This window comes from Hippocampus bargibanti, linkage group LG09, assembly GCF_051943395.1.
Source record: "Hippocampus bargibanti isolate YZ-2025 linkage group LG09, ASM5194339v1, whole genome shotgun sequence".
NCBI classification, from domain to species: Eukaryota; Metazoa; Chordata; class Actinopteri; order Syngnathiformes; family Syngnathidae; genus Hippocampus; species Hippocampus bargibanti.
In genome coordinates this window covers 16,417,698-16,444,893 of record NC_142742.1, presented here as the reverse complement: position 1 = coordinate 16,444,893, position 27,196 = coordinate 16,417,698, and the positions used below count along the sequence as shown (strand labels likewise).

The window sequence follows — 27,196 nt, the reverse complement described above, 5'->3', positions numbered from 1 at the left end:
ATACGGGTGGCGCACAAATGTACATCTCTTACAGCAGATGTTTATAGAGCCACCGAATGACTTGTTCACTGCATCAAACAAATGAACGACTAGATGCAGCAATGTTGGATCTAATTAAGCGGGAATAAATTTGAGATAATTGTCTTTGGAGAACAGAAGGACCGACAAAATGTTTGGCCTCACCTTCACTCCATGGCTCTCATTATCCACTATTGAGCCAGAAGTTGACATGGTACTTGAATTTCAACCACCAAATCCAATAGGTATTGTCAATAGTTTACGTCTAAGCAGGAGTAAACTGGATTGCTATTGTGTGTACACAACATTTTAGGCATTGGATTTTGTTCAGGGTGTTACGCCACAATGTGCCTTTTATCTTACAGTTTAGACTGAGGGGTCTATTTTTCTAGATGCTACATGCGAAAATGCTTGTGAATCCCGATTTAGATGGACGGTCAGGTTTCGCTTTGCCTGTTTGCCAATTTGGCATCATGATCTGAACTATGCAGAATTTGGAGACATAAAATCAAACTGAAGTTAGCTCATTCGCTGCCATTCCTGAATTTATTTGGGAATTGAAAAGTGTGATGTGGTGCGCCATTCCCATATTTGTTCAGGTTTGGGTTTTTTTCTTGTGGGAATAAAGCGCTGCTGAGACCTCTGGCAATCTTTTTTTCCTTCCACAAGGGGGAAGCATTTCCCATTTTTTTCCATGATAGCGCTTTACTTCAGCTGTTGTTAAAGCTCAATATTAATCAATATGTATATGTATATGTATATGTATATGTATATGTATATGTATATGTATATGTATATGTATATGTATATGTATATGTATATATGTATTGTATTGTATTGTATTTTGTACAGCCGCCCCCCATTTCTAGCTTAGATAACTCCAGACCGATATAACTTGGGAATTAATTTTTTTGTGACGAAAGAAGAGAGTTTAAGGTTTATAATGCTGTATCAAATCTTTATATTGTCCTAAAACTCAATATTCTGTGGGTCTTGCAATTTGAGTGAAAATTACAAAAACTCTGGCACTGGAGAGACACATATTTGCACATCATCTGGCAGTGAATGAGTTAGTCATGCTTGGACAACATCTGAATTCTGACACCGCTGATGAAACACAGCTTTGCTGGATTTATTCGCCGCAGAGTCAAACAGATTCTGAGTAGACATGTCAAATAAATGTCATCCAAAAATATGACTTCAACAGTCATCAGACGATCTGAATCAGTGTAGAAACGAGGCCAAGCATGGTGGCAATACTGCAGTACATCGTTTTCCTTACAATAGCATCTTAATAAAAAAGTGAATGTGCTCCATTTAAAAGCTGTGAGAGGTGCAGCTTTAATTGGCAGAAAATGTAGTTGGTTGTGTTAACACCTGCAGCAGCGCAAACAGCTTTTTAAAATGCACTAGGTTTTCCGCACTGAGGCGTCCCGGATTAATAGTTGTACCTTCAATGAATGATACATTTAAAGGAAGTTCATCATAATTGTGCTTTTTTGATGTCACCGACCCCCCCCCCCCCAAAAAAAAAAAAAAAAGCAAATAGCACAACAGCATGATGTGTGGTATTTTCTTGTTTTATCAGTTTATCACAATACAAAATTAAATACAATTTTCAGAGATTACCAAGCTTTTATGGGCTTTATAACAATCAGAAATAAAACTGTTTTTTTTGGGGGGGGAGGGGGGTCACTAAACACAAAAACAAGCAGAAAACACAAAGGTTTCCATTTGTAAACATTGTGCCAAAAACAGAACATATGGAGAAATTGAGAAAAATATTCCACTGGGCCAAGTAAATACGGAAATACGGAACGAACATCTGGCCTTACATGTCCATGCACAAATTTACAGTAAAATTCCCATCAGTTCTGAAATAGAGCCCATCTGTGACGTGCAGTGAGGTTCATGGCTGGTGAGGCACTATTGTCATCACAGTCAGATTTACAAACAGATGAACTCTACAGAGTCGCTTAGTCACCATTTGATTGGCAACAGTTAGCATGTTTTGTTTAAAATATCATGTCAGTATTCTTTATATAAACTGTAGCATAGAAAAAAATAATTTAAAAAGTGTTATTATCGTGTTACCTTTACTTATAAATGAAGTCCATGCGCCGCTCCTTCTGAAGAAAGGCATCTATACATTCTTTGTAGAAGCCTTCCTTATCTTTCTTCAGTTTTAAAAGTCTCTCTATTTCTTTCAATTTAGATATGTAATCCTCCATTCTGAAAATAAGGCCAAGCAACACAAAAAAATGACTGGATGGTTGCACTTAACTTGCTAACTGTTTACTGGAGCTTGCTCTCACTAATTCTATTATTCTGCAGCCGAGGAGGCGCAAGAATATCTGTAATCACCAGCGCCCCCTGTCATAAGGCAGGAGACCTGTGTGCCTCACCTATGCACACAGTTTTGATAAAAATAAAATAAAATAAACACTGTAGTACAGTGATTATAATGCAAAGTGACTCTACATTATATACACCAGCGAAACTGTAGAAATTTAGTTCATATTGTAACGGCTTGTGAGTTGCATGTTTGGGGGCTGGGCTAGTCGGGAGAGCATGACGTCACAGAGAGAAAGGAGGACCTGAACGAGAAGTCCGCGAGAGAGCCTGAGAGCATGACTGCGCGTGAGTATTGGCGTAACAACAACTCCGGTATGATTGTGCTAACTGCAACGATTGCTTAATAAAAGTCTGACCAGCCTGACCGACTGTGCGCATCCTTTATCACGCTGAGGGGCATTACAATATACTAAAACTGTTTGAACACTTTAAAAGCGATATGCAGAGGGACAGCAAGGCGGTCCACTACAGAGCAAGCCAGCACAGTTAGCATAGTGATTGCGCAATCCATGGTGAGGCTCAGCCGGCTGCTGCCTCACCGCTCGTCTCTACTTAGTATTTGAACGGTAAATGTGAAAATTCAGCGATTTTGAAAAAAATCCAAAAATGGTGAAGTTAAATGGAAAAGAACTTTAAAGTACAAATCACTAAATCAATATAACTGTTTAATTTATTTTTTCATTTGATATTTCCATGATGACAGGTGAGGCACAGCCTCACCTGCCTGCACGTCACTGGAGCCCATGATGTTTTACTGTTTTTATTTCTTATCACTCTAAGTTAATTTGAGCCTTGTATGACAGTGAAAAAAATAAATCATTACTTTTTAAAGTCCACTGCCAAGTTAGGGAATGTCTTCAATTCCACTATTTTGAATGAGCTTTGTAGCACTTTAATAATTGTATTCATCGAGTTTCGCGCTTTTCCTGTGCAGGGTCATGTGGAGGTGGAGCCTACCTCTATTTCAACTGACCCTGAAACACACACACACACACACACACACACACACACACACACACACACACACACACACACACACACACACACACACACAATACACACACGCACGCACGCACGCACGCACACACACACGCACGCACGCACACACACACACACACACACACACACACGCACACACACACGCACGCGTACATGAAGGAGAGCAAGAACTACATAATAACTGTTCCCTGTATCACGTCACAGGCAGCAGGCTATGAATCAGGGTGCAAGCCTGCATGTGAAAAGCACTTCTTGGAGAGCCAGCTCGGATACAGACTATCGAATGCCCCACAACTTACTCACGCACACGCACACTCACACACACACACACACACACACGCATACGTACGCGCGCACACTCGCACACGCGCTCATACACGTACACACACACACACACACACTGACAGACAGAAACACACTTCTTGCTGCAGGGGATCCAATCTGAAGTTCAGGTAGAGTATCTAAACTTTTTCAACATAGCCCCCTGAAAGTATGTGAGTTGGTGAAATTGCGTCCATGGTCGCGTTTCCCTCTGTGTTTGCCAATGGTGGGGAGGCATCGTGATATGGTGGAAAAAACTGAGCTCGTAAAGGGGCAAATGTTTGATTTAAAAGTAGGAGGAAGCCAAGCGGTGCTGCAGAGACTGTCTGCGTGGGCTACTGTATGCATATTTAATAAGTGAGTGGGCAGTGATGCTTCAGAGAATGTTGTGCAGGAGAATGAGAGGAACATTATTCCTAGTTAAATGCCTCTGGCAGTTTGTATTCAGAATGTTTTATATTTTGTCGATGAATGTTGCCTTTGTTCCAGCTGAATGCAAACTAAACATGTTGATATGTGGCATTTAAAGTATTTGAAATTATTGGAAATGGTCTAACTTGCACGTTTGACTGGTTGGCGTGCTGTATAATACAGCGAGTTGGTGTAGCCTCCAGGCAGGCATTGGCTCTCATATACAACACCAGCACGTTTCACTCTGCAGCAGCCAGAAGCTCCAGCATCAGCACGCACCATCGTCATCATCATCATCACAATCATTATAATCAGGTGCAGGTCGACGATTCTTTTGGAGCTCCGCTACCACACGAAGAAGTGATGCTCGTAGTGGGCTGTTGGCTCGGGCGCAGTCAAGCGTGTTGAATGGGGAAGCGGCTACCGGGACTGCTGAGTGTTCTGTTCCCGTCCAAACGAGCTTCTGCCTGGGAGGGACATGCAAGCCGGGCGCTTAACGCAGCATTCGGGGCTGGAGGAGTAAATGGGACCGCATGTCGTTCGAGCGAGAAAGATGGAAGGATTTTTTGTCCTCGTTCTCGGCTGTTTTGGCGTCTCGCGGGTCTCAGCGGGTAAGTTTCTGGTTCATGTTTAATCGGAACGACAGTTGTGATTGTGCAGCAGGATCCGCGTTTGAGTGCCTTTTGACTGCCTTTTGACTGCGCGACGAAAGGTGCCACCGCGGTGTGTAAAAACGCTGGTATGCACCCATATCAACATCACTGTGCATCCTGGGAACGCTGTGCATTATCTTTGTAACCTGTGGAGAGCGTATGTGTGACATTTTTGTGTCCAACACGCACGAATTTACCTCTTCCACAATTAGAGTCCGATTATATGATTGGACGCTACGACGATTGGGTAGGTCGAGTGGCTTGAATAGGCTGTATTAAAACCGGAATTGCCAATCATATTACGTGTTTGGTTGTGTGTTTGGGTTTGAAATCTGTAATTTATCAAATATTTTAAAGACATACGTATTTAATTTGTCCAGTCAAAAACATTCTACACTATTAATAATCTTTCCCGGGTCCAAGATGTGCCTGAATGTTCACCTCAGTGGCAAGCCATTGTTCTTACCAAAATGCAAACATATAGCCTACTGTATTTCATTATCAGGAAAGACAACAACAAAAAAAAACAATCAATCATTGTGGTCGATGATAATATTGTCTAGTGTACCAGTATCTCTGGCACACTATATCTGTTACTCTACAGTATGAGGTCACCTCAGCACATTTCAAATAAGAAATGCAAGACCTGCACTGTAACAGTAATGATAATGAATTATCACATACTGTAAACACTGGTGTTGATGTGGTTACGACCCCTTGTTGCACTCACCATCCAAAACAATGATTAGGCAATTAGCCATAAAGCCATTTGGTAAAGGTATCTAAATAAAAAGACAGGAATTCAGTGTTTTAACTGAACCCGTCAGAAGGTATAAAATGTACCAATCTAATCAGATATACTCTTGAGGCTGTAATTTTAGTGGTGGGAACTGTCCAGCCTAAAACTTTTTTTTTGTTTTTGCTACCATGAAAAAGCTCTAATATTGAATCACATTATAGAATGGGCATTCAGTACATTTCTACGGAGAAATTGTTTACATTTTTTTTAACTCCCAAATCATTTTGGGGTGAAGCACAACATCTACGTGAAAATAATCACAATTATTTAGGTTTCCCATGGGTCTGGATCTTGAAATATCATGATATTATATTTAATATAAAATGATATTTTTATTATTATTATGACACACCTCAAGACAAAGACCTGTCAGAAAATGGTTGCATTTAGGTAAATTTAGTTGTCAATATAATATTGAACCTTAAAATGAGAAGTTGAAACAACTATGAAAAGATCAAATGAATTAGTAAATGTTAAGATTAAATTCAGATCAAGCGCAGTGTATGTGTTTGATATTGGTCTATTAATTAATTTTTCAAACATTAACAAATGAAAAACAATCAAATTGATGAAAGGTAAATAAATAAATCACATACACCTATCAACAAGAAAAATACCATACAAAATATCTCGTAGTAAAAGACACTTTTTGTTCTCAATTTCCTTTTATTTGAGGTGTTTTTAAATGTGACACATATCTCATGTCCTACCGTTGCCTCCTTCCACAGCACGCTCAATGACAGGGTCAATATTTGCTGCCAGATATTGACATACATTGAGTGCAATGGTTATTTCTATTGAGCAGGTGTCTATCAGGAAATATGTCTATATTGATTTATTTCCAAGCCTTAGAGTTTCACAAATTACCTATTAGATCACATTTCCGACGAACTGAGTGGGGAACTGGCTCTTGACATTTCTGAATTATCTGCGTTTGTTTGCTGTCAGGTATATGGATTGATGCACGTAGATCAATTGACTGTTTTTTTCTTTTTTTTGTTTGTATAATCAGAATAACCATGAGATATTGATAAAAATCATTTCTGAAACATAAAATTTAAACGTATCTGAAATTTGGTACATTTTTGCATCTATAAAGCAATCCGCTGGAACTTGTATTGAATTTCTCTTTTCAAATCATTTGAATCTGCTCACATATTTATTCATTCTTGACTCATCCAATTTGAATAATAGTTGAAATGGTGCTGTAGTATTCTGGATGGATGGCTTTGCAGGAACCAGCTCATAAATAGGGTTATTTATCATACTTTGGCCACATAGGGAGAATCTCACGGGTAATCAAGCACAAGTGTTCATAATCTATTTATACCATAATTGGATGCAAATTTATGACATATGCAAAATGGCATTATATCCACATATGACGGCACATCATTACATAACAGTGCCATAACATAAATCTCATAACTAGGAGGAAAAAAGGTCAAGGTTGTTCATTATTATTATTATTATTATTATTATTATTATTATTATTATTATTATTGTTATTATTTTAAGACAAGTGTTAGAAACTCCAGGATGCATTGGTGTGATTTGATGCCAACTCTGGCATCAGCCTGGCAAGAGTGACAAGGAGTGGCACTACAATATTTGCACCGTGTGACGTCTTTACAGCAACTGTGTTTATGACGAATCATAAACAGCTGGTTGAACCTGGGAAATGAGAAGTAACGTTTCCATTTAAAATGTAAATCGACTCCCCAACACATCCATCTCAATGGGTCCGTAAATCCTCAAGAGCAATTTTCCCTGGACTGTTCCAAGGGAAAGAAAGAAGAAAGAAAAATCAATTAATCATTCAACAAATGGATGCAACAGACAATGTGGTGCCCCTTTCTTTTTCTGTTACTTTTAATTAAAATGCAGTCTTTCAAGAATGTTTTGCTGCCTGCATGAAAAAACACATTTATTTTTGGGGGACACTGGATCATACAGGAGCATCTGATGAATTATTTTGTAATGCTTTTCCCTAATGCTTGTCCCATTCATGTCTTTTTTCAGTCAATCTATCACCTTTCTATGAGGTATACCTCTCACTCCAACTAATACAGTGACAAGCTCTTCTCTGAATGTGCTGTTGGGACCACAAAGGGCTCTATTTTCTTGCCAAATGCAAAGCAGATCCATAGTTGTGCGCTTGGGTGAAACGAGCAATGAGTTGAGCTTTATTGGGAATATTGAGCATCTTACTATGCATATGAGAGGACGGATGGGAGGAAATAACATTCTTTGGAACTGTGACTGGAAAATAAATCATCTTAAAGGACTTTGAAGTTCTGTTTGTGATGTACTGTAGGGAAAGAGATGCTCATTTCACGGTAAGATCAGAGCATTGTCATCAAATGGTGAGTATAGTTTTGCTTTTTTGAATGTTGCTATGCCGATGACCATTTTGTGTTTGGAAGCCTTTTACTGAGCATCTTCATCTCTATTAACTTTGCTTTTTCTGTAGCCACAAGGGGACATAAGCCAGTGTCTTCTTTCGCCGATCGCAAGCCCAGATAAATACAGAGGGTTGTGTCAGGAAGGGCATCCGACGTAAAAAGCTTGGCCAAAACAAACAAATCAAACCTCTGAAGATGGAGGACACTGATTCGCTGTGGCGACCCCTTGACGGGAAAAGCCAAAAGGAAAAGAAGAATAAATTATTATGCAATGTTAATTAATACCTGATCTGCTGCATTAAAGCAGATGATATAAAAGGGTATTTTGTCGGTGTCCTGGAATATGATTGTTCTTGCAATCGGCACTTCAAAATGCCTCAAGTTGTCCATTGACAGCCCATATGTGGTTTATTGAGGCAGTAAGATCAGTGGCTGAGGCCATGGTACATTGTAAACAATTTTTGAGCAAACACAGTTAAATGTTATATCATACAGTATGGTATTACCATGCATGAAACCAAAAATATAAATTGAGCGCAGCATCGCTGCCACTGTAATCCTACATCAACAGCTTGTGTTTAGCAAGCCTCAGGTCCTGATGTCATTGCTCCATTATCTTTGAACTTGTGTATGTTTGCGTGTGAAGTCACTGATAGTGTCGTTGTACACCCGCCTAACTTGTGTTTGGTTCCCACTCGTTGGTATCGACAATGTGGATGTGAATGATTGTTTACCTCTGTATTTGCCTGGCGATCAGTTCAGGGTGTGGCCCACCCGAACTCAGCTCGAATAATCTCTTACACCCCTCCCTACTTCTCTTCACGGTGAACTATGTTAAAAATTGATAGATTCATGTTTACATGTGTTTTTACACAGGTGAGGTGTAGTATTTTAATACACGTGAGTAGGTGGGCTACTACTCCAAAAACGTGAGTAGGTGAATGTGAGGTGTTGATTTGTGGACTTCATTACTGCTCCATGGGGTCGAGAGCTTGATGTCTTGTTTCTCCTTTTGTGTTTTGGCCTTGGGGGCAGTCACTGATCTGGGTAATCAATAAAATAAAATCCCCACTCTCTGTATAATTTAGTATATCCTCTTTGTGGCCATCCGCTTTGACCTTGACAATCATCAAACCTATACTGTATATGTAGTACGGTATGTTGCACTTGGAGCCTCGAAATCTGAAACAAGCTGGCAGTTTTTCTGTTGCAACACGGTGCCAGAAGTATGGTGCTTTATTGCTTGGCAGGTTGTAAATATTTTATTTCTTTATTTTTTTTTCAATCGTCCACTTGAGTCACGTTCAGCCACATCGCTTGGAGTAACTGTCGTTAGCAATGTTTGTGTCATAATTTGACTATATTGTGTTATGAATATGACCTTATTTCATGTTGCGATAATCAGAAAATGTTTCCCTCAATCTTCCTCAACCTTTATTTGTGTGTGTCTCTTCAACAAAGTGTTCCTATCATGGAGTAATGAGGCTCTTTTGCTCTCTGTCATTGCAGAAAATACCACTTGACTCAGATTGAATGGTAAAAATTGGAAGCGCAGCAATCTTTCTTGGTCGCTGTCGGCACTCCTTCATCTGACTCACCCTTTAGTTATTTCCACTTTCTCAATGTACTGTAGAAGCACAGGCGGATGCACCTGATTGTCACATCGAAAAAAAGAAAAGAAAAATCTTTTTGACCTCGAAAATTTATCATATATTTTTGATCCCATAAGTCTATGCAGCTATGGATGAAATATCCTTGTTGGCAACCGCTGGTTTACATGACATTATTCAGAGCCTTCATTGAGTTAATATGGATTGATGTCCATGTTAATGTGGCCACTTGTTCCCTTCTATAAGGTGTGCATCCGCCTACATCATAAACCTGTCAGTTACTAACTCACATGAGACAAATCAATAACAGGATGACCGACTGAACAGACACTGTCACCTTATTTTACTCACTGTCTCGTTGACTGTGAGATGGTAATGTCACTTACCGCCTACACTAGCTGTAAGTGCACATTAGCATGACTATAACCAAATAAAAAGTGTCAGAAATATAGAAGCGAAAGAAAAATCTGATTTTGAGAGTCAGTGGGTGACAGACAAATGAACAACAAATGAAAAGACTTTATTCGACTTCAAACGTTTAGCTTCAAACTCTCAAAAATGATGGCGAAAAATCATGCATCTTTGTGTTTCTTTTTAAAACAGTCGCGTTCCCTGCAATGACTCACTCAGACACTTCTACCTCCATTACAATCGGAGGTGGTCATCCAGAAAATTTCTTGTTGAATTTGACCTATAAAAAAATGAGCTTTTACTCTGACAAGGTCACAGCGACAGTGAAGGTAGTGAGCACAATGCATACCTCAGGATGGTCTTTTCAAAGTTGTGACAGTCAAACGTTGGCATGAGGTTTGTACAGTCACTTTTTTTATTCCAGTGGGGATCTGTACCTAGTGCAAATATTTAGGTGATATTTAAATTGGTCTTGCATCATTAAATATTTGCAGCCTGGAAAGTAGATGTAATTAAAAATAATAATATAAACAGACGTATAATGTGTCACACTGTGGGAAGCTCCTGCAGTCTGCAAATATTTATTGGATTGGATTGGATTGGATTTACCTTTATTAGTCTCGCAGAGGAGAAATTTACATTTCAAAGCAGCAAAGTGATGAAAGGAATGAAAGTAGAAAAGGAATGAAAAACAAAATACAGGAGCTGCTGGAAAGGCAGCCACTCTCGCGGCGCCGTCTTGAAGTCAAAATAACCAAAAAAAACTAAATAACAAATAATATGACAGCACAAAGACAATATGACAACACAAAGACACCAAGTCATTCATTCTTTAGCACTTTCTGTACCCTCTTTGCATTATGAAGCAGTTCTAGATGAAAGAGGAGACGGCTGCCTACTTGGGCGCCATCATTGTTACATATATATCTAAATTATTATTATATATACTCATGTTCAACCATCCAAATAAGGCATGCTTTATGATGGCCTTTTTTTCCAGTGCGCTGCCATATCGCCATGACTTTTGTGCGATTGTGCGAGCATGCACTTGACTTATTTTTGTGTACTTGAGTATGTGCATTTCTATCTGTGAGGGTGCGTGAGTGAAGCGCTGGTGCACGAGTGCCGAGGTCTCTTCTAACACACGTGAAGGTAATCTTCAGCCCATAAAAGCCTGATGGCTCTATCATGGCACATAAAATATAGATGAGGTGAGCGGGCTTCTGCAGTGAATGTGTGTTAACCCCTTAGTGCAAAGAGCAAGACCCTCAATAACACGTTATCAAGGGGAAATAAGCAGCCCCATGTTGTCATTTTAAAATATTCACTGTCATCAGCTTCGATTAATTCACTGCTCATCATTTGGGTAAGCCTCGTATTACTTTGTCACTGAATTTATTTTTTTCTTTCCGTAGTGTTTGTGCGGTTTTTATATTGACACACCACTTTTTAATGCTCGGAAACATTTCACTTCATCGATTGGAACAGTAAAGTTTTTGTAATTGACGCTACACTGACAAACATAACAGTTTGGATGAAGTTAAAAAAATTGAAATAACTTCAAATAAATTAATTTCTCAACGTGATAGTTCCGATTGCATTTATACTTCTTTTGATGGTTGGCATGTCAAAGATTTAAGATTGTCATCGTTCCATTGAAGGACCATTCACAGTCACAGCTAGCATGTACATTTTTGTAATGAAAAAGTCGTAGTCCCTCATGTCGCAACTCATTTAATCATATCGCCAGAGTCACAAGGTGGGAGGAAGTACAGTACATATAATTTGGCGATATGAGGTGATGCTCCTCCTCCTAATCTCGACATCACATCAACTTTTTCTGCAATTATTGTTCTATTATGCTGTGAGTTGAAATAGGGTTTTATGATTTATGCGTACACTCACACGCAATAGTAAAAGAAACCATCAGGAAATGTTAACACAAGAGGCTGTCTCTAAATATCCTAGACAACGCGCAACTTTGAGTCAGTTTTCCTTGCAGTCTTACTCATTAACACCCTGGGGAGTGGCACAACACAGTGACTTTGAGTAATGTTTTTCCAAGGGTGGTAGAGCTGCAACAATCAGCAATATCTTCTGTTGGGGGCTGATCAATGCAGAGGAACCACCCTGGAAGCTTTTACAACTCCCTGGTCTCTCAACCACTGAATGGATATTAAAAAAAAGAAGAAAAAAAAAGATTCATCTTTCTACCCTGAGTGCCCTCATGTCAACATTGAACTCTAATCAGGGAGGCCAACAATGCACTTTGTATTTACACTAATAACATAAAAGACTTTTTTTTTTACATTTATGACTTCGCTAATGTATAAAACGTATCCATGGAGTTCATTCTAGTGCGGAATTTTGATGATTCAGAGCTCTCTAAAAGATTAGTATGCACAGCATATAGTCATGGGTGGCTTTCAGGAAATCCATCTCATTAAGAACTGGTTGTTTGATACATTAACAGACAGCTGCCTCGCAAAATTAAGTTGAGAATATAATGCAATTACATTGTTGCTTATTCAGAACAAATGTTAATCGGAGGTCCAGTGTGTGCCTGCAAAGAGATCAATACATTGGAAATATACATTCAGTAAATTGCCAAAACACACTCACTGCCCACTGTATTTGGTGCACAGTATCTGTACGATTTAACAAGAATGAATGGGAAAACTGTAGCCTCTACCTTTTAAAACATAATGCTCTGTTTGAATTCATTCTATGGCTGATCTTATAATGTTGAACAATCACAGTGTGCAATCAGTGTTTCTTGAAGCCAAAGTAAGACAGAGAAGTACAACCAGAATGGAAACAAACATGCGGGTGACATATTTTGTTATTCTTCTGGCATTGTTTTTTTTCAATTTAATTGTTTGTTTGAGGTACAACAATGTTTGTATGTAAACCGTTCATGGTCAAAATGAAAGCCTTGAAAAAAATAGTTCAATAGAAACAAGCACGGACAAAACCTGACAAATATTCTACTTGAAGCAATGAAACCAAAACACTAAATACAGTACAGGATCAACTCGCTTGTCATGGCATAGAGATGAAGAGAAAGTTGCTAAAATAATCCAAAGCTAACAGTATATTATGTTCCCATGGTGTACAGGGAAAAAAAGGTGTCCATCTCTGATTTACTTGTGATAGTATCCCTCAAATACTGTCGATTGCAATCAATTCTCTAATAACCGGGGATATTGATGATAGAGTGTTTGTATACACATCCGTAAACATCCTATGTTATTTCATGTTTAGTTTAGTCTATATTGATGTATGTAGCTTATTAGATAACTTGTTGCATCAGTAAGATGCAACAAGTATTCATTTCCAGTCTAATGTTCTCCCAACCCCCTTTCCCGTTGCTGATAGGACAACCTCATTGCTGCTGTGTGATAAAACTAGGTAAAAGGGGCGGGCTTAGCGCTCTTGGCTTCCCGCTCCGACTAGGCATGTTCTTCTATTGTTTACGAGAATAAAGTAGTTTTTCTGTTCACCATTTATGGTCCCCGCTGGTATTTCATCGGAAAGCTTCGTCGAACCAGAACCAGGAAGAGATACAAGAATTAGAATCTAACAATTGAAGTGTTGTCCCCTTTGATGCCACTCAGTGTGGTATAGACAATGAGCTGCCATCGTCGAAATGTCCAGCGTAGCTCAAAGTCGCACCCATATCTCACAGGCGATACAGAAAACTACACTCAGGGAGAGTTTATGAAGATGTGTGTATGGTGTTTCATTCGAGCTGACTGTCATGCGGGATATTTAAAGCTCGTGGTCACTGGCAACTCTCACTGTGTCTGATAACATGACAAAATTGGCGATAGGAAGTGAATAGAGGCAAAAAAATGAGTTTAAAAAAGAATCCAGAGCGTATTCTCTGCTCTGCTCTGCTATGCTCTGTATGATTTATATGGTTTTCATAACGTAATTATAGGATAACATTTTCCCCAAAAAATCCAATTTAATACATTTTGTAAAAACGGTTGCATACACGCAACCATTGCTTTTTCAAGAACACTGCATTCTGGGATAAAGCCATGATAGGGTTGCTGTACATATCGCTGCTCTTTTATGAGAAAAACAATAATTGTCAAATACTTGCAGCAGCAAAATCATTTCTGGATGATGTCAACACTGTATTGCTGAGAACATCACTGAAACCAATTGGCTGAACTATGCAGAAGTATTAGCTGTCCTTGAGATGTCTTGCTATGAGACGAACAACTGATCGTAGCATGGACCATCTCCGTAGAAGAGAAGAATAGAGGAAAACCCGGAGAGCAATTAGCCTCCAAACAAAGCAGAGCAAAGACGAGTGAAGCTTCGGGCAGAACTACCCAAAAAATACAACATGATGCAGTAGCGAGCCGTGGATTTCATCGCTATGCCTTCAGTAGCGCTATGTCTGAATCATCCAGATTGAAAAAAGTTTGGTGTGATTTACTACAAGTCCACTAGGGGTTACCATTAGCTAGGAAATAACTGACTGACCTTTCTTAATGACATCCATTTTTTTCTTGAAAAGTCTGTCTTGAAAATGTCTTTAACAGTAAATCTCCAACAAAATTAATTCCTTCTCCTCCTTCAGTCTTTGTGGGTTGACAAAACTGCTATTAAATCAACACAATATATTTGTTTTTGCAGCTCACTGTGTGCTAGCTCTGGTCAGTATGCTCTTGTCACTAGCAGCTTGTGATCAGAGCAGTTTTCACAATCTATGACTGTCTAGTGACTAGCCAATCACAGTTTGCGAAAGCTGATGTTGACCAGCGCCTTCAAGAAGGCGTTGGTCCCCTTTTGCGTCCCCTTTTGCGTCACCAACTCGAAATCTAATAGGTTAAAGCAACAGTTTGAGCGACACATTTGATGCAACAGGGCCTGCAGAACTGATTTTGAAGTCGTCCAGGTAGATTTCTGACCTTGGTAACAAATGGTGACTTAAATGTGATTGTTTAAATGCCTGAATATGAAAACACATGTGTGGAAGCACCACAACAGGGGATAATTAATGAAAGGAAGCTGAAAGATAATTTGGAATTATTTAATAAAAAATCATGGGCAAAATATTATTAACATCAGTCTGTGATTATGATATTTTTAGGCCAGCAAAGAAGGCTTTGCAGGCCTTGACGGTCTGCCACTAACAAGATGTCCATAGGTGCGGTTCTTTAGAATGACGAGTCATTACTCAGAACTGTATTTGCTTGCCTGATGAGGTAAACAAGAGAGGCAGAAGCATGGAGAATAAACACAATATCCTCCAACAACCAAGATAAGTCTTAGTATCAGTGGCAAGGTAGCAATATTGAAGCAGACCTTCCTAAAGCTGGGACAGATCAATCCTGGAAGAGTACCTGGAAGTAGGAAGCATCACACAATACTAATGCCCATTGGCTGGCACACTTACAAGCAGAACACAGCAACCTCCCAGAAGAAGAATTAGTTGCCATGAAGAGCTGGCCAGCACTAGCTGTGCAAAGAAGCCCCGATGGGTTTTGCTATCATTGCTATCAATGTGTTCACCTCTAACATTTGCTTTGAGAACTCATAGAATGGCATAATGGCAGCAGTTGCTCAACACCCCCTTCATATCTATAATTATTTTTTTTTTTTCTGCTTCATTTGTCTTGTAATAACAGGCGAATTGAATCCATCCAGCTAATTAACCTTCATGTGTCAGTTGTCTGCTTGCTTTTGTGTGCCTGGAAGCAGCTTCCTTCTCCATAAAACGGGTGCAACTCGTAAATTGTAAATGACACATTTCTGCAATCGTTTTCAAATGACTTTACAGTTGTAGACAAACGTCTGAAACCTTCAAATTTGTACAGATGACGGCTGAAGAAACCTTCTCATAGTTGTAGACAATATTTTCATTTTATTTGAAATTCATTGTGGTAGGAAATGATGGCAAATATTGATTAATTATTTGAACCCTCTCAGGGACAGCAGTTACGACAGTGGAGATCTTCTCGTGTGATCAAATTACGGATTATTGGTGAATTAATGAAAGGGATGGGAGTTTGTACACCTCATCATCAGTGGTACTCACTTGCCCTTGGTAATGCATTCAAATATCCCGTTTAAAAAAAGGACTGTACTGTAATCCAAAAACAAAATAAAAATAAAATAAAATCCATGCTGCTTTGCCCGATGAACTTTGCGTAGGTATGGTGCACATCCAGATTTGTATCAAAACCTCAGAAATGCATCCTTGACCTGCTTTTAACCTGCCAACCCGTGGCTCGAGTTGCAGTGAGACTGCAGAGGCGGATGTTTATCTTACTGAATGCAGCAGGTTGGTGTTGTCTGCAGAACTCCTTGATTCAGAGCTGACTGCCATGTGAGCAATCGACGGCCCACAACCATGACTGAAAAGATCTTTTGTCGAGCTTGATGCATTTAAAGGACAACAGACACACTTTTTTTGGTGCCTAACTGACATCAGAAAAATGTTTTCTAGCATCTTAAAATACTCAAAGCACGCAGGCTGATCTTTTTAGTGAAATGCAAAACATCAATCAAAATTACTTAAAGTTGCCCAAAACTGCCACTAATGAGCTAAAAACTGGAAAGATTCAGAAAGTCCTGCCCCCATGTTTGTGGTGTCACATTGGGAACCAGGGCGAATCCGGCGATCCTGTCCCACCCACATACCACCTTGCTCCAGAATCTAAACAATTGCTTCAGCGAGTTCAGATTCAGAGAAGATGCTTTTTTGTTACTCATCCAGTTCTGAATATGATTCAAATATTTCTGAAGAGGAAAGCATAAATGGTTTGTGATCGATTAGGCATGGAAGGCTGGTTTTTGTAATGTGGGATGAAACTGGAGCATGCTTGGGGAGAACATGAAAACTCCACACCGGAAGGCTGGAGCTGGAAGTGAACCAAGGACCTTTGCACTGTTAAGTCGATGGGCTAACCACTCAACTACCTATAATGGGATCTTCAAAAGAATTCTAAAATGAGCCTATACGTATGTGCTTCATTTTGGGATGAGGCGCCGCCCGGTAGTCAAGTGCTGAGCACACCGGCTTCACAGTGCAGAGGTCGCTGGTTCCCGTCCCGCTCCGGCCTCCCTGTGTGGAGTTTGCATGTTCTCTCCGGGTCCTCCGGTTTACTCCCACATTCCAAAAACATGCATGGCAGGCAGATTGAAGACTCCAAATTGTCCCTAGGTGTGAGTGTGAGAGTGACTATTGTTTGTCTTTGTGTGCCCTGCAATTGGCTGGCAACCAATTCGGGGTGTCCCCCGCCTTGTGCCCGAAGACAGCTGAGATAGGCTCCAGCAACCCCCGCGACCCTAATGAGGAATAAGCGGTACGGAAAATGAATGGGTGGATGGATGGGAGGAGGCGCCAGCGGGTAGAGAAGGAAAAAGAATCTGCAGGCTGAAATACTAAATCTACAGAGTTGGCCTTTAATATTACATTAGGTTCCTGTTGGAGTCACACTCCCTGGGAGGACTCAAAGGTTAACCCACTGTGTGTGTGTTTTGAGATGAGAGCACAATATAGACAGAATGAAAGAGCTGAATAATGAGTTTGATTTATGACTTCTTAAGTCCCCTCAGGCACTTTTCATCTGTGGAACTTCAGAGGAGATGACATAAATAGTAGAGAGTGAGCAAAAGGAAAATAACTCGCAACATGGGAGTTTTGCATGATAAAGATATGTAGCCAGTCCCCTTCCTGTCATCTTCTCTCATCCAGGCGATTCATCACAGCTTCAACCGCAAATATCGTGGAACAAGCAGCACTGAAATATACTGTATTAGGGATTCATAATTTGCTGACAAGAGTCTGAGTAAATGCTGTGTGAGTTTAGAAGCTGCAGCAACCCACCCATTAATTACTTGCAGGGTAATTTCTTCACCTGCATTTCACAATATCTCATCGCGCAGAGCTAGCTGATTATTTTTATATTCTACTGAATGAGACAGCTAAGTGGCTTCGTTGAACGTGACCTCTTCTTCTTCCAATTTATCTTACTCGGGCTTTGAATTCAAATATTGATCAATCCTGAAGTCCACCGTAATTCACAAGCGGACTGCAAACATGTTAACAGAGGAGGATAAAATGTAAAATACATTTTTTGGACCATATTCGAAGGCCACATTAGCATCTGGAGCTATACTCATGCCCATTAGATTTGCTCCAATCAACACTCTATTGTTTACAATGCCAAACATGATATCATAGCATTGATATTATGCTTGCAGATGTAATGATTACCTTTGTTGCAATATATGCTTTGGTGCTTCAAGTGTGCATTCTCAAATTACCATAACACATAAATGGACAGACAAGGTTAATGAGAACATGGTTGTGTTGTTTAATTGTGCTTGGGCATTGTACCATGCCATGTACTAAACAGACCATGAATGTTATTGTCACAGTAATCCACACACGAGATGGCAGGCAATCACATGTATGGGTCAAATGAAAAAATAAAATAAAAATAAGGATTGTATTTTTTTTATTAGTGCTGGGCTTTTTTAGGACTGTAAAAAGTCCTTTGTAGTTTTAAATATTTAACACAATAACAATAAACACATTGTCATATTTAAAATGGAACATTCTTATATAAAGCAAGTCTAATTTCTATTTCGTCAATTTCAAGCATGGCATATTCATGCCTACTGTGCCTTCGACTACCTTGTTTTGATAGAAGATTCATTGGAAAAATATTACAGTATTTCAATTCCACAAGGGCATACAAAGTCACATATGCCCAGCTACACCCAATTCCCCTTCGCATAATTTCTCACAAAACACCAAAAGACAGAAAACTTGACCCAAATTTAGACCTCGCCTTGCATTGGACTTGTGTCCGGAACAAAAATAGGGCCCCTTGTGTTAAATGAATGTGTATTGTTCAAATATTTTTGGGGTGTATCCATGTCATTGTTACGAAAGAAAAAGAGGAGCACACTAAAAAATAGAGATACGCTCATCCATCCATCCATTTTCTGCACCGCTTATTCCTCATTAGGGTCACGGGGGGGTGCTGGTGCCTATCTCAGCTGTCTTCGGGCACGAGGCGGGGGACACCCTGAATTAGTTGCCAGCCAATCTTAGGGCACACAAAGACGTACAACAGTCACTCTCACACTCACACCTAGGGACAATTTGTTGATGTTGTAATGCAAATGTATCATTTGGCTGTTAACTCTTTCACTGCCATTCACAAATTGATTCGGGAATTGAAAAGCATGACGTGGAGCGCCATTCCCGAATTTGTTCAGGTTTTGTTTTGTTTTTGCGGTGGGGTGCCGATAAAGCGCTGGTCAGACCTCTGGCAATGTTTTTCCCTCCCACGAGGGGGCAGCATTTGCCTTTTGTACAGCCGCCCCCATTTTACACTCATATAATGTCAGACTCATATACTGTAACTTAGAAATTAACTTTTTTTTCTGATGAAAGTCTCGAAGATTTCTTACGCTGCATTGATGTTTATGGAGTCCTAAAACTCAATATTCTGTGGGTCCTGCAAATTGAGTGAAAATGAAATTGAAACATTTTTGCACATCGTCTGGCAGTGAATGAGTTAAGTTGCTACAAATTTTTCCTGTCCCTTCCCTTCTTCAATTATGATTTGTTTTCCTCTTCATTATTGTTTTATAGGAATGACAGCATTGTTTATTAATTCTTTCAAAGTGATTTTAGTTCTAATATTTTCGATGTGGAAATGAACTTTGAAAAATAGATATTTTAAATATGATACAAGTAGTCAGACACACGCTGGTCAACCTGTTCGCACATCGGACTCACAGTGCAGGGGTTCAGGGTTGGATTCCAATGCCAGCCTTCCTGCGTGGAGTTTGCATGTTCTCCCCATGCTTGCGTGGTCTTTTTCTGGGAACTGTGGTTCCCTCCCCATTCTAAAAACATTCCAGTTTGTCCCTGAGTGTGAGTGTGAGAGTGGATGGTTGTTTGTCTCTGTGTGTCTTGCGATTGTGTACCGCGCCTCCTGCCTGAAGACGGCTGCAATAGGCTTAAGCATACCCCGCGACCCTTGTGAAGACAAAACGGATCGAAAAAATAGAATGATGGACGGGTGGATGAATAAAATTTGTCAGCCATTTCCACATCTCCACACCTTGTTGTGCAATAGGTGCAACATTGCCTCTTTAAATTCATTGATGCATCTTAAAAAAAAAACTGCACACCATCCAACCAGTCATTTTCCGCACAGTTTGCTTCGACAGGAGAGATGTGGCAGAGCCCAACTTTACTTTGATTTTACTCTTCAAAACTTTAACAGAAACACTTTCATCTCTGTCTTTTTTCAGATACCTTGTCCCCCCCTGTCAATGTTACCATCAAAGCGGTGAAGGCTAACTCTGCTCTAGTGACATGGGACATCCCCGAGGGAGACCCTGTCATTGGCTTTGCCATCACACAGCAGGTGATTGACATCCAGATAATACAAATGCTGCACGCTCTGTATTTTGTTCAAATAAATAATGGACATTAAGGAGGTTCCACGTATGCATGGACAAAGTACTCAAGACGACAGACGTATAAAGTTTCGTTTCATCACTGCTGCTTGATGTAATTCCCTGTAATTCCCTGTTCTCCTTGCTGTGTGATTCCCTTCCTCTGGCCTTTAAGATCGCTTATAAATGAAATTTATTATTATTATTATTATTATTATTATTATTATTATTATTATTATTATTATTATTATTATTATTATTCGTTATATATATATTATTATTATAACCGAGACTATTATATCCGACCCTGTTTGCATTAATATAGAAATAGTATCGATTACTATCGATATAATATCGATATAACGAGACTTTACTGTATTATTATTATTATTATAGGAATTAGTAAAGGAGCCTTGCTTGATTCCTCTCTGAAAGTAATTTATTACAGTGCAATCGGTTTCCTAAAATCAAATTGTAATTATTAATTTGCATAACTTCATGAACAGACTCAGGGCTAGGGTGGCTCAAAGGTCATTGCACCAAAAACCTCCCTAAAGTAGTAGGAGACTTAGTCGACACACTAGTGGAATAAAATAATGAGCAATATTTACTCTTTTAGACATTAGTTTTGAAGTGTGTCTTTAAGAATTGCTGATGCTGACCGAGAGTTTGTGGTTTACAATATCCATTCGAGTTCATCTGGAAGATGTTTGATGGCATTCGGATCCCTTTCACGCTTACATGTGGATTCTTGCACTCGGGAACACTGATGCTGTCAAGATAGCTGGGCTCAATAATTAACATTTGGGGAAAGTCAGAGGAGATAACCTTAGATGACATAACCTTTATTCATCTCACAATGGAGAAATTCCCATAATCCCAGGTTGATTTGCAGAGTAAGAAATCCTTTTTTTAGTTTTTAGTTTGAAGTTTAATTTCATCTTTGAGATGTGTGTTCCTCCAGAGTCCAAAATTCTTCCACACAACTCTCCTGTATTATGCGTCTACAGAAGAAAGACGTGCGCATGCTACGATTCATCCAGGAAGTCAACACCACCACACGCTCCTGTGCATTATGGGACTTAGAGGAGGAGACAGACTACATTGTACACGTGCAGTCTATCAGCATGTTTGGGACAAGCCCCCAAAGCGAACCTCTACACTTCCGAACACCAAAGGAGGCCGAGACTCAGGCTTCTAAGAACAAAGGTAAAGGGTCACAGATCACATAAATACAAATTCGGCTTTGTGTGTTTGTTCTTGAGCCAGAAGTTCCAGATGAAGTTGGCCTCTTGATAAAATTGACTGATTTTGTGCAAACACCAATAACAATCAATTTGCCACAAATCGTGAAATGAAATCTCACAACAGAGTGCCCGACACAGCCAAAGGGGCGTATTCTTCATTGTGTATTGACGTGGCCTCTTCAGGCCACTGTTCTGGCAACCAGCACCGCTGTACAGTTAACCGAAATGAGAGTGAGGAGGGAACATTTATCAGAAATGATCAGCATTTACACGAAGCCGCAGCTGTAAGCGGTGGTAAATCACTACGCTCTCAGCTGAAGCCTGATCTATAGTGTTTCTCCTCATCCTCATCTCATGTGTGACACTCTGCAGGACTCCTCCCTGAAATTGGAACCAAAGAGAGTTTGAACTTCTTTCACATTTGCAAGATAGTGTGGAATACAAATGGAAGTACCATCATTGTCAAAGATTGAGCTAGGCTTCATCCACCCCTGACACATTAACTCTGCAAGTGTTGTTTTAGTGTTTTCGCTGCAAGAGAATTTTTTTTAAATCAATAGCTGGACAGGTTTTGGAACATATTTCTTTTCTTACTTTCATTCAAGTTTAATTTACCATACTGCCTGACGCTCATTTATGTGATATTGATCACTTTTAATCTTCTCAAATATGTATTCACTTTTTTGTCAAATAAATAAATGAAGGTGTGTCATATTGTGTTTGCATAAATATCACGGAGCGGCCTTCAATCATGTTTTGCTGATATCACATAGGCTTAGGTATGCTAATGAGTGAAACCAGTGCCAGGGATAGAACAATAGAGGTAATCAGATTGGCTCATGAGGTGAAACCAGAGCAAAGGGTTAGTACAATCGAGGTAATCATATTGGAAAGGTATTCAGATTGGCTCATGAGATGAAACCAGAGCCAGGGATAGCACAATAGAGGTAAACAGATTCGCTTCAGTGGGGGCCACTGCTCCCACAACCTTAGAGAAGGGACCTATCAAAGCAAGGGATGGGCACAGGGACCTATCAGAGCGGAGGTCTGGCACAGCAACCTCTGTCCGTTAGGGATATAGGGCCAGGGTTACCAGCACAACTTTAGTTCACTGGCGAAGCTCTTCGGATGAAGAGCAAAACGTCGGACACCTTCAAAGAAGTATAAATGCTGAAGAAACCTTTTTTTCGATGGACCTGTACTACTGAGAGCCTCCACAGACCACACAGAGATGTAGACCCCAAAGATTCAACCCCAAACTTATACAGTAAATATTAACATACTTTAACTATCATAATGAGTGTTGAGGCTGGCTTCCACTGAACATCCTGAAGAATTACCGAGATCAGCAAATGAAATCAAATATGTTGTCCTATTTTGGAGACGTTCTTGTATTGAATCTCATTGTACTGGGCAAATATCTGTGTTGTTGGAGGAAATCACTGTTTCTGCAAGGGCTACTGTGATTTAAAAGGGTTACAGTTTGGCCAGTCAAGCCGAAAGAATCAAAAGCCCAAACACCCTTTGGGTATTTGTGCTTTGATTAGATATTACTGGGCAACAGAGGCCAATCGATCAGCAAAATTGCGTTTTCTGAAAGCTACTGGAGCATGGGGTGCATGCTTGCCACGCCGCAACCTCAAAATGTCACCCACTGTGGTGAGCTTAATATCTAGACTGTGACTTCAATGACATTAACTACTATAAGAAATGTAACGGCTTAGGGCCCATGCGCACCTTGGCTGTTGACAGGATTCAGACTCATTTCTACAACAACTTGTTGCCATTTCTTGAGACTGGCAAAACCCACCTTTCACGTTCTTAAGACTTAGAGATGCACAATTTGCCTCAGAGGTCAGTACAACTCAACACTAAGAATCACAAAAGTGGGAACACAACAGAATCAGTGTCTCAGTGATCCCCTAACAATTATGTTGCCTTCTACTTCTCATAGACGAGGTAACGATGGAGGAAGTGGGCCAGACCAACCAGTTGAGGGCGGGGGAGCTCATCATCATTGTGGTGGTGCTTATAATGTGGGCAGGTGAGGATCATTTAAATTATATTGAATTCTACAGATTATTTCATAAATTGTATCTGACTGTTGAAAGGTGCTACAGAATCACAATCGGAAAGCCTTTAATAGTCCCACAATGGGTACATTTGCCGTCCACAGCAGCAATTTGAAGGGGGAAAAAACAAAAACTGTACATCGTGCAAGGGGGTGGGGGGATGAAAAGATAAAAAAACAAAAACTGTACAGAGTGCAAGTATAAGAAAAGCATATTGATTGACAGAAAGAAATGTACTGTTTTTTACATGACAATATAATATCCCCAATATAATGTCCCCCGCCTCGTGCCCGAAGACGGCTGAGATAGGCTCCAGCAAACCCCGCGACCCGAATGAGGAATAAGCGGTACGGAAAATGAGATGAGATGAATATAATATACTGTATAATTGCAATCTTTAGATACCATAAACACTCCTTGTCCTGTCAGCGGCACCGAGAAGATGTCAACAAAATTTTACTTTTTTACCTTGTTGTTAATCTGTTAAAGTGGGTGGGTGGGAGGAATCAAGGACAAATGTGGGGAATTACAGAATTTTTTTGACTGATACGACCTGAAAGAGATGAATAATTGCCTATTCAAGCCATAATACAATACAATACAATACAATACAATACAATACAATTACCGGTGTCTGAATGAAGCAACAAAACTCACTTCAACATGGTTCCTTGGCACCAAGATGACACAAGATGGCAAAAAAATACATTTACTGCAAAATAATAGGGGGTAGGTATATTACACCTAAAGTGCTCTTTTCATAATGCCATCCTTTATCTTCTGTGAAAAATGTATTTAAAAATTCAAACACAATGTTTTCTCTGTTCAAACTTCAAAACAGCAAACTATTCTTTGATAATAAATGCCCTAGTGGAAATAATAGCATTATACAATACAATACAATACAATACAATACAAGACAAGACAAGACAAGACAAGGCAAGGCAAGGCAAGGCAATGCAATGCAATGCAATGCAATGCAATGCAATGCAATGCAATGCAACGCAACGCAACGCGACGCACTGCACTGCACTGCAATGCAATGCAATGCAATACAATACAATACAATACAATACAATACAATACAATACTGTACATCCTAATTTATATAGCGCTTACACAACAGCTGCAGCTGTAACAAAGCGCTTCACATATAGTCAACATAAAGCAAAATAATGAACACAATAGTAACATAAAAACATGGACGGTTGTGCAATCTTAACAACTTTCTCCATATAATCTTTGATGTTGTAAAATTCGATTGAATAATTCATTTCCTAGCTCAAATCTTTTTAGGACATATTATAAATTATCTCAACATACGGTTGGGTGATAATTCCGTATCATTATGCATCATGATAAACATGTGATCAATATCAATGCAAATGTCACGACTAGATGTTGGCGGACCCCAAAAAGCAGGCAAGAGGCAAGAAGGACCAGGGTTTAACAGGAATGCAAACAGGAGTACACTGGACAAACACTAACTCGAAGTACTCAAAGTCCTGTAAACTTGCTGCATTGTGTTTATCAATGTACTGGTAAGCCATTCAGTGTCAGACACGGTCCATATGTATTCCGATTTATTTTCGACGACCACATGATAAATCTCGCTCAAAAGGCAATCGAATCAGTTTGTCTGATCGTTTTGATTCTCTTGTTCCCAGGCGTGATCGCTCTCTTTTGTCGCCAGTATGACATCATTAAAGACAATGAGCCTACCAACAACAAGGACAAAGCCAAAAACTCATCAGAGTGCAGCACTCCAGAACACCCGACAGGGGGTCTATTGCGCAGTAAGGTATAACCTACCCACTCCCCTCCCCTCGAGGTGTCTCCCCCCCCACCTCAACAGCTCCGGGCAGGTGAATGGTGCCGCCCGCCACAAGACCTTTACCACTTGACCTTCATGTGCATTCATACAGTGTTTCTCAATGTCAAACAAAAATTGTCAATGTCATTGTGGTTGGTTAGGATTCCTCCAAATGACTATTCTGTATCTTGCTTGCCACCTGTATAATACTGCCCATTATATTGTTTATGCATCAGCTTTGAGGTAATGAGGCATAAATGAGTGAAAAATCCCAAACGGGGCGTTTTAAGTGGGATTTTTTAAAAATCGTATTAACAGTTGCAATAAAAAGGATTGGGTCCCTTTGGACGTCACACATGTCTGGATAAATTGATCATAAAAGGTGATCTTCATCCTTGTAAAAAGCAAAAGCAAACTATTTTCTTCAAATATTTAGGGGCATTTCAATTTGGTTGGATCTTGAGCCACTTCACATTTTTGTACTGTTAGTCTTTCTTTTGTTGATTTACCTTTGGGGGGTCATTTGGGTTTTTGTCCTGTTCCTCCTCTATTACACTTTAATTGCCAAATAAATCACATGAAGTATGGGATTTTGTTTTTACGTTGATAATCACAATTTGTGCAGTCCCAAATCATGATTCCTCCCCACCATGCTACACGTAGCATTGTATGTTTTTCACAGATGACTCCATTTTAGTTTCATTCATATGCAGAATAGATTAACAGCAACATTTTGTGCCAGTTTTTTGGACAGCAAGTGTGTCTTCTTTAATTTCCATTTTTCTTGGTTTTACTTGTGATAGATCTATCAACAAAGATGATACAATGTGTATGAGATTATTAGCAGATGCTCTAGGGTTCTTCTTCACCTCATTGAACACCTCCACTGTGCTCTTGCAGTCATCTCTACAGGATCACCATTTGTACGGAGGGAGGTCACAGTGTGAAATTCTGTCAATTAATTGACCCTCTATTTTACCACATAGACTGATGAACAGATGGGCTTTTTGCAATACTTTTGTAACACTTTCAAACTTCATGCAAGATGACAAATTTTAATTATGCATCTTCTGAGAACTCTTTTGTGTGAGGAATCATTCACATCACATGGTATTTCATTGAGTGGAGTCGTGGTTGGCTGGCTTGTGACTTTGAATAGCACTTAGTGACAAGCTCACAGACTGTACATTATGAACTCTGTAAAGTAAATATTTGCATCATGTATCTCATTAAAATATAGAATAAGATGGGGTAGTAGAAAAACAAAAATACAGCACCTGCTGTAAAGGCAGCCACTCTCGCGGCGCCCTTTTGAAGTCAAAACAACAACAAAAAAAGCTAAATAACAAATAATGTGACACAACACAAAAGACACATTCATTCAATCTTAAGCACTTTCTGCACACTCTTTGTTGTCTTAACCAGTTATAGATGAAAGATGAGATGATCCAGAATGGCTACCGCTGCTCACCCGCACAAAAAAAATCCCGTAACTGTAAAGTGTCCTTGAGAGTTTTGAAAGGTGCTTAGAAATTAAATGTATTATTATTATTATTATTATTATTATTATTATTATTATTTTATTATTATTATTTTTTCACCTGTGTATCAGGGACGTCTTGGTGAAATGTGC

The 27,196-nt window shown here is 39.6% G+C and overlaps 1 protein-coding gene across 3 annotated transcripts in view; it reads left to right on the top strand.

Moving 5' to 3' along the window:
• The window catches only part of fndc5a (fibronectin type III domain containing 5a), a 78,288-nt gene that overhangs the window by 48,049 nt on the left and 3,043 nt on the right, over positions 1-27,196 (top strand). Inside the window, exons 1-5 of one of the 3 annotated variants that reach the window (XM_089004968.1) lie at positions 4,303-4,715; positions 20,285-20,400; positions 21,442-21,640; positions 23,633-23,722; positions 25,418-25,551. In XM_089004968.1, the coding sequence (XP_088861094.1) occupies positions 4,628-4,715; positions 20,285-20,400; positions 21,442-21,640; positions 23,633-23,722; positions 25,418-25,551 (627 nt within the window). In that variant the 5' untranslated portion in view covers positions 4,303-4,627. Of the gene's footprint in view, positions 1-4,302; positions 4,716-20,284; positions 20,401-21,441; positions 21,641-23,632; positions 23,723-25,417; positions 25,616-27,196 lie in introns of those variants that run through there. The other 2 variants (XR_016116059.1, XM_089004967.1) reach the window with 2 other exon arrangements.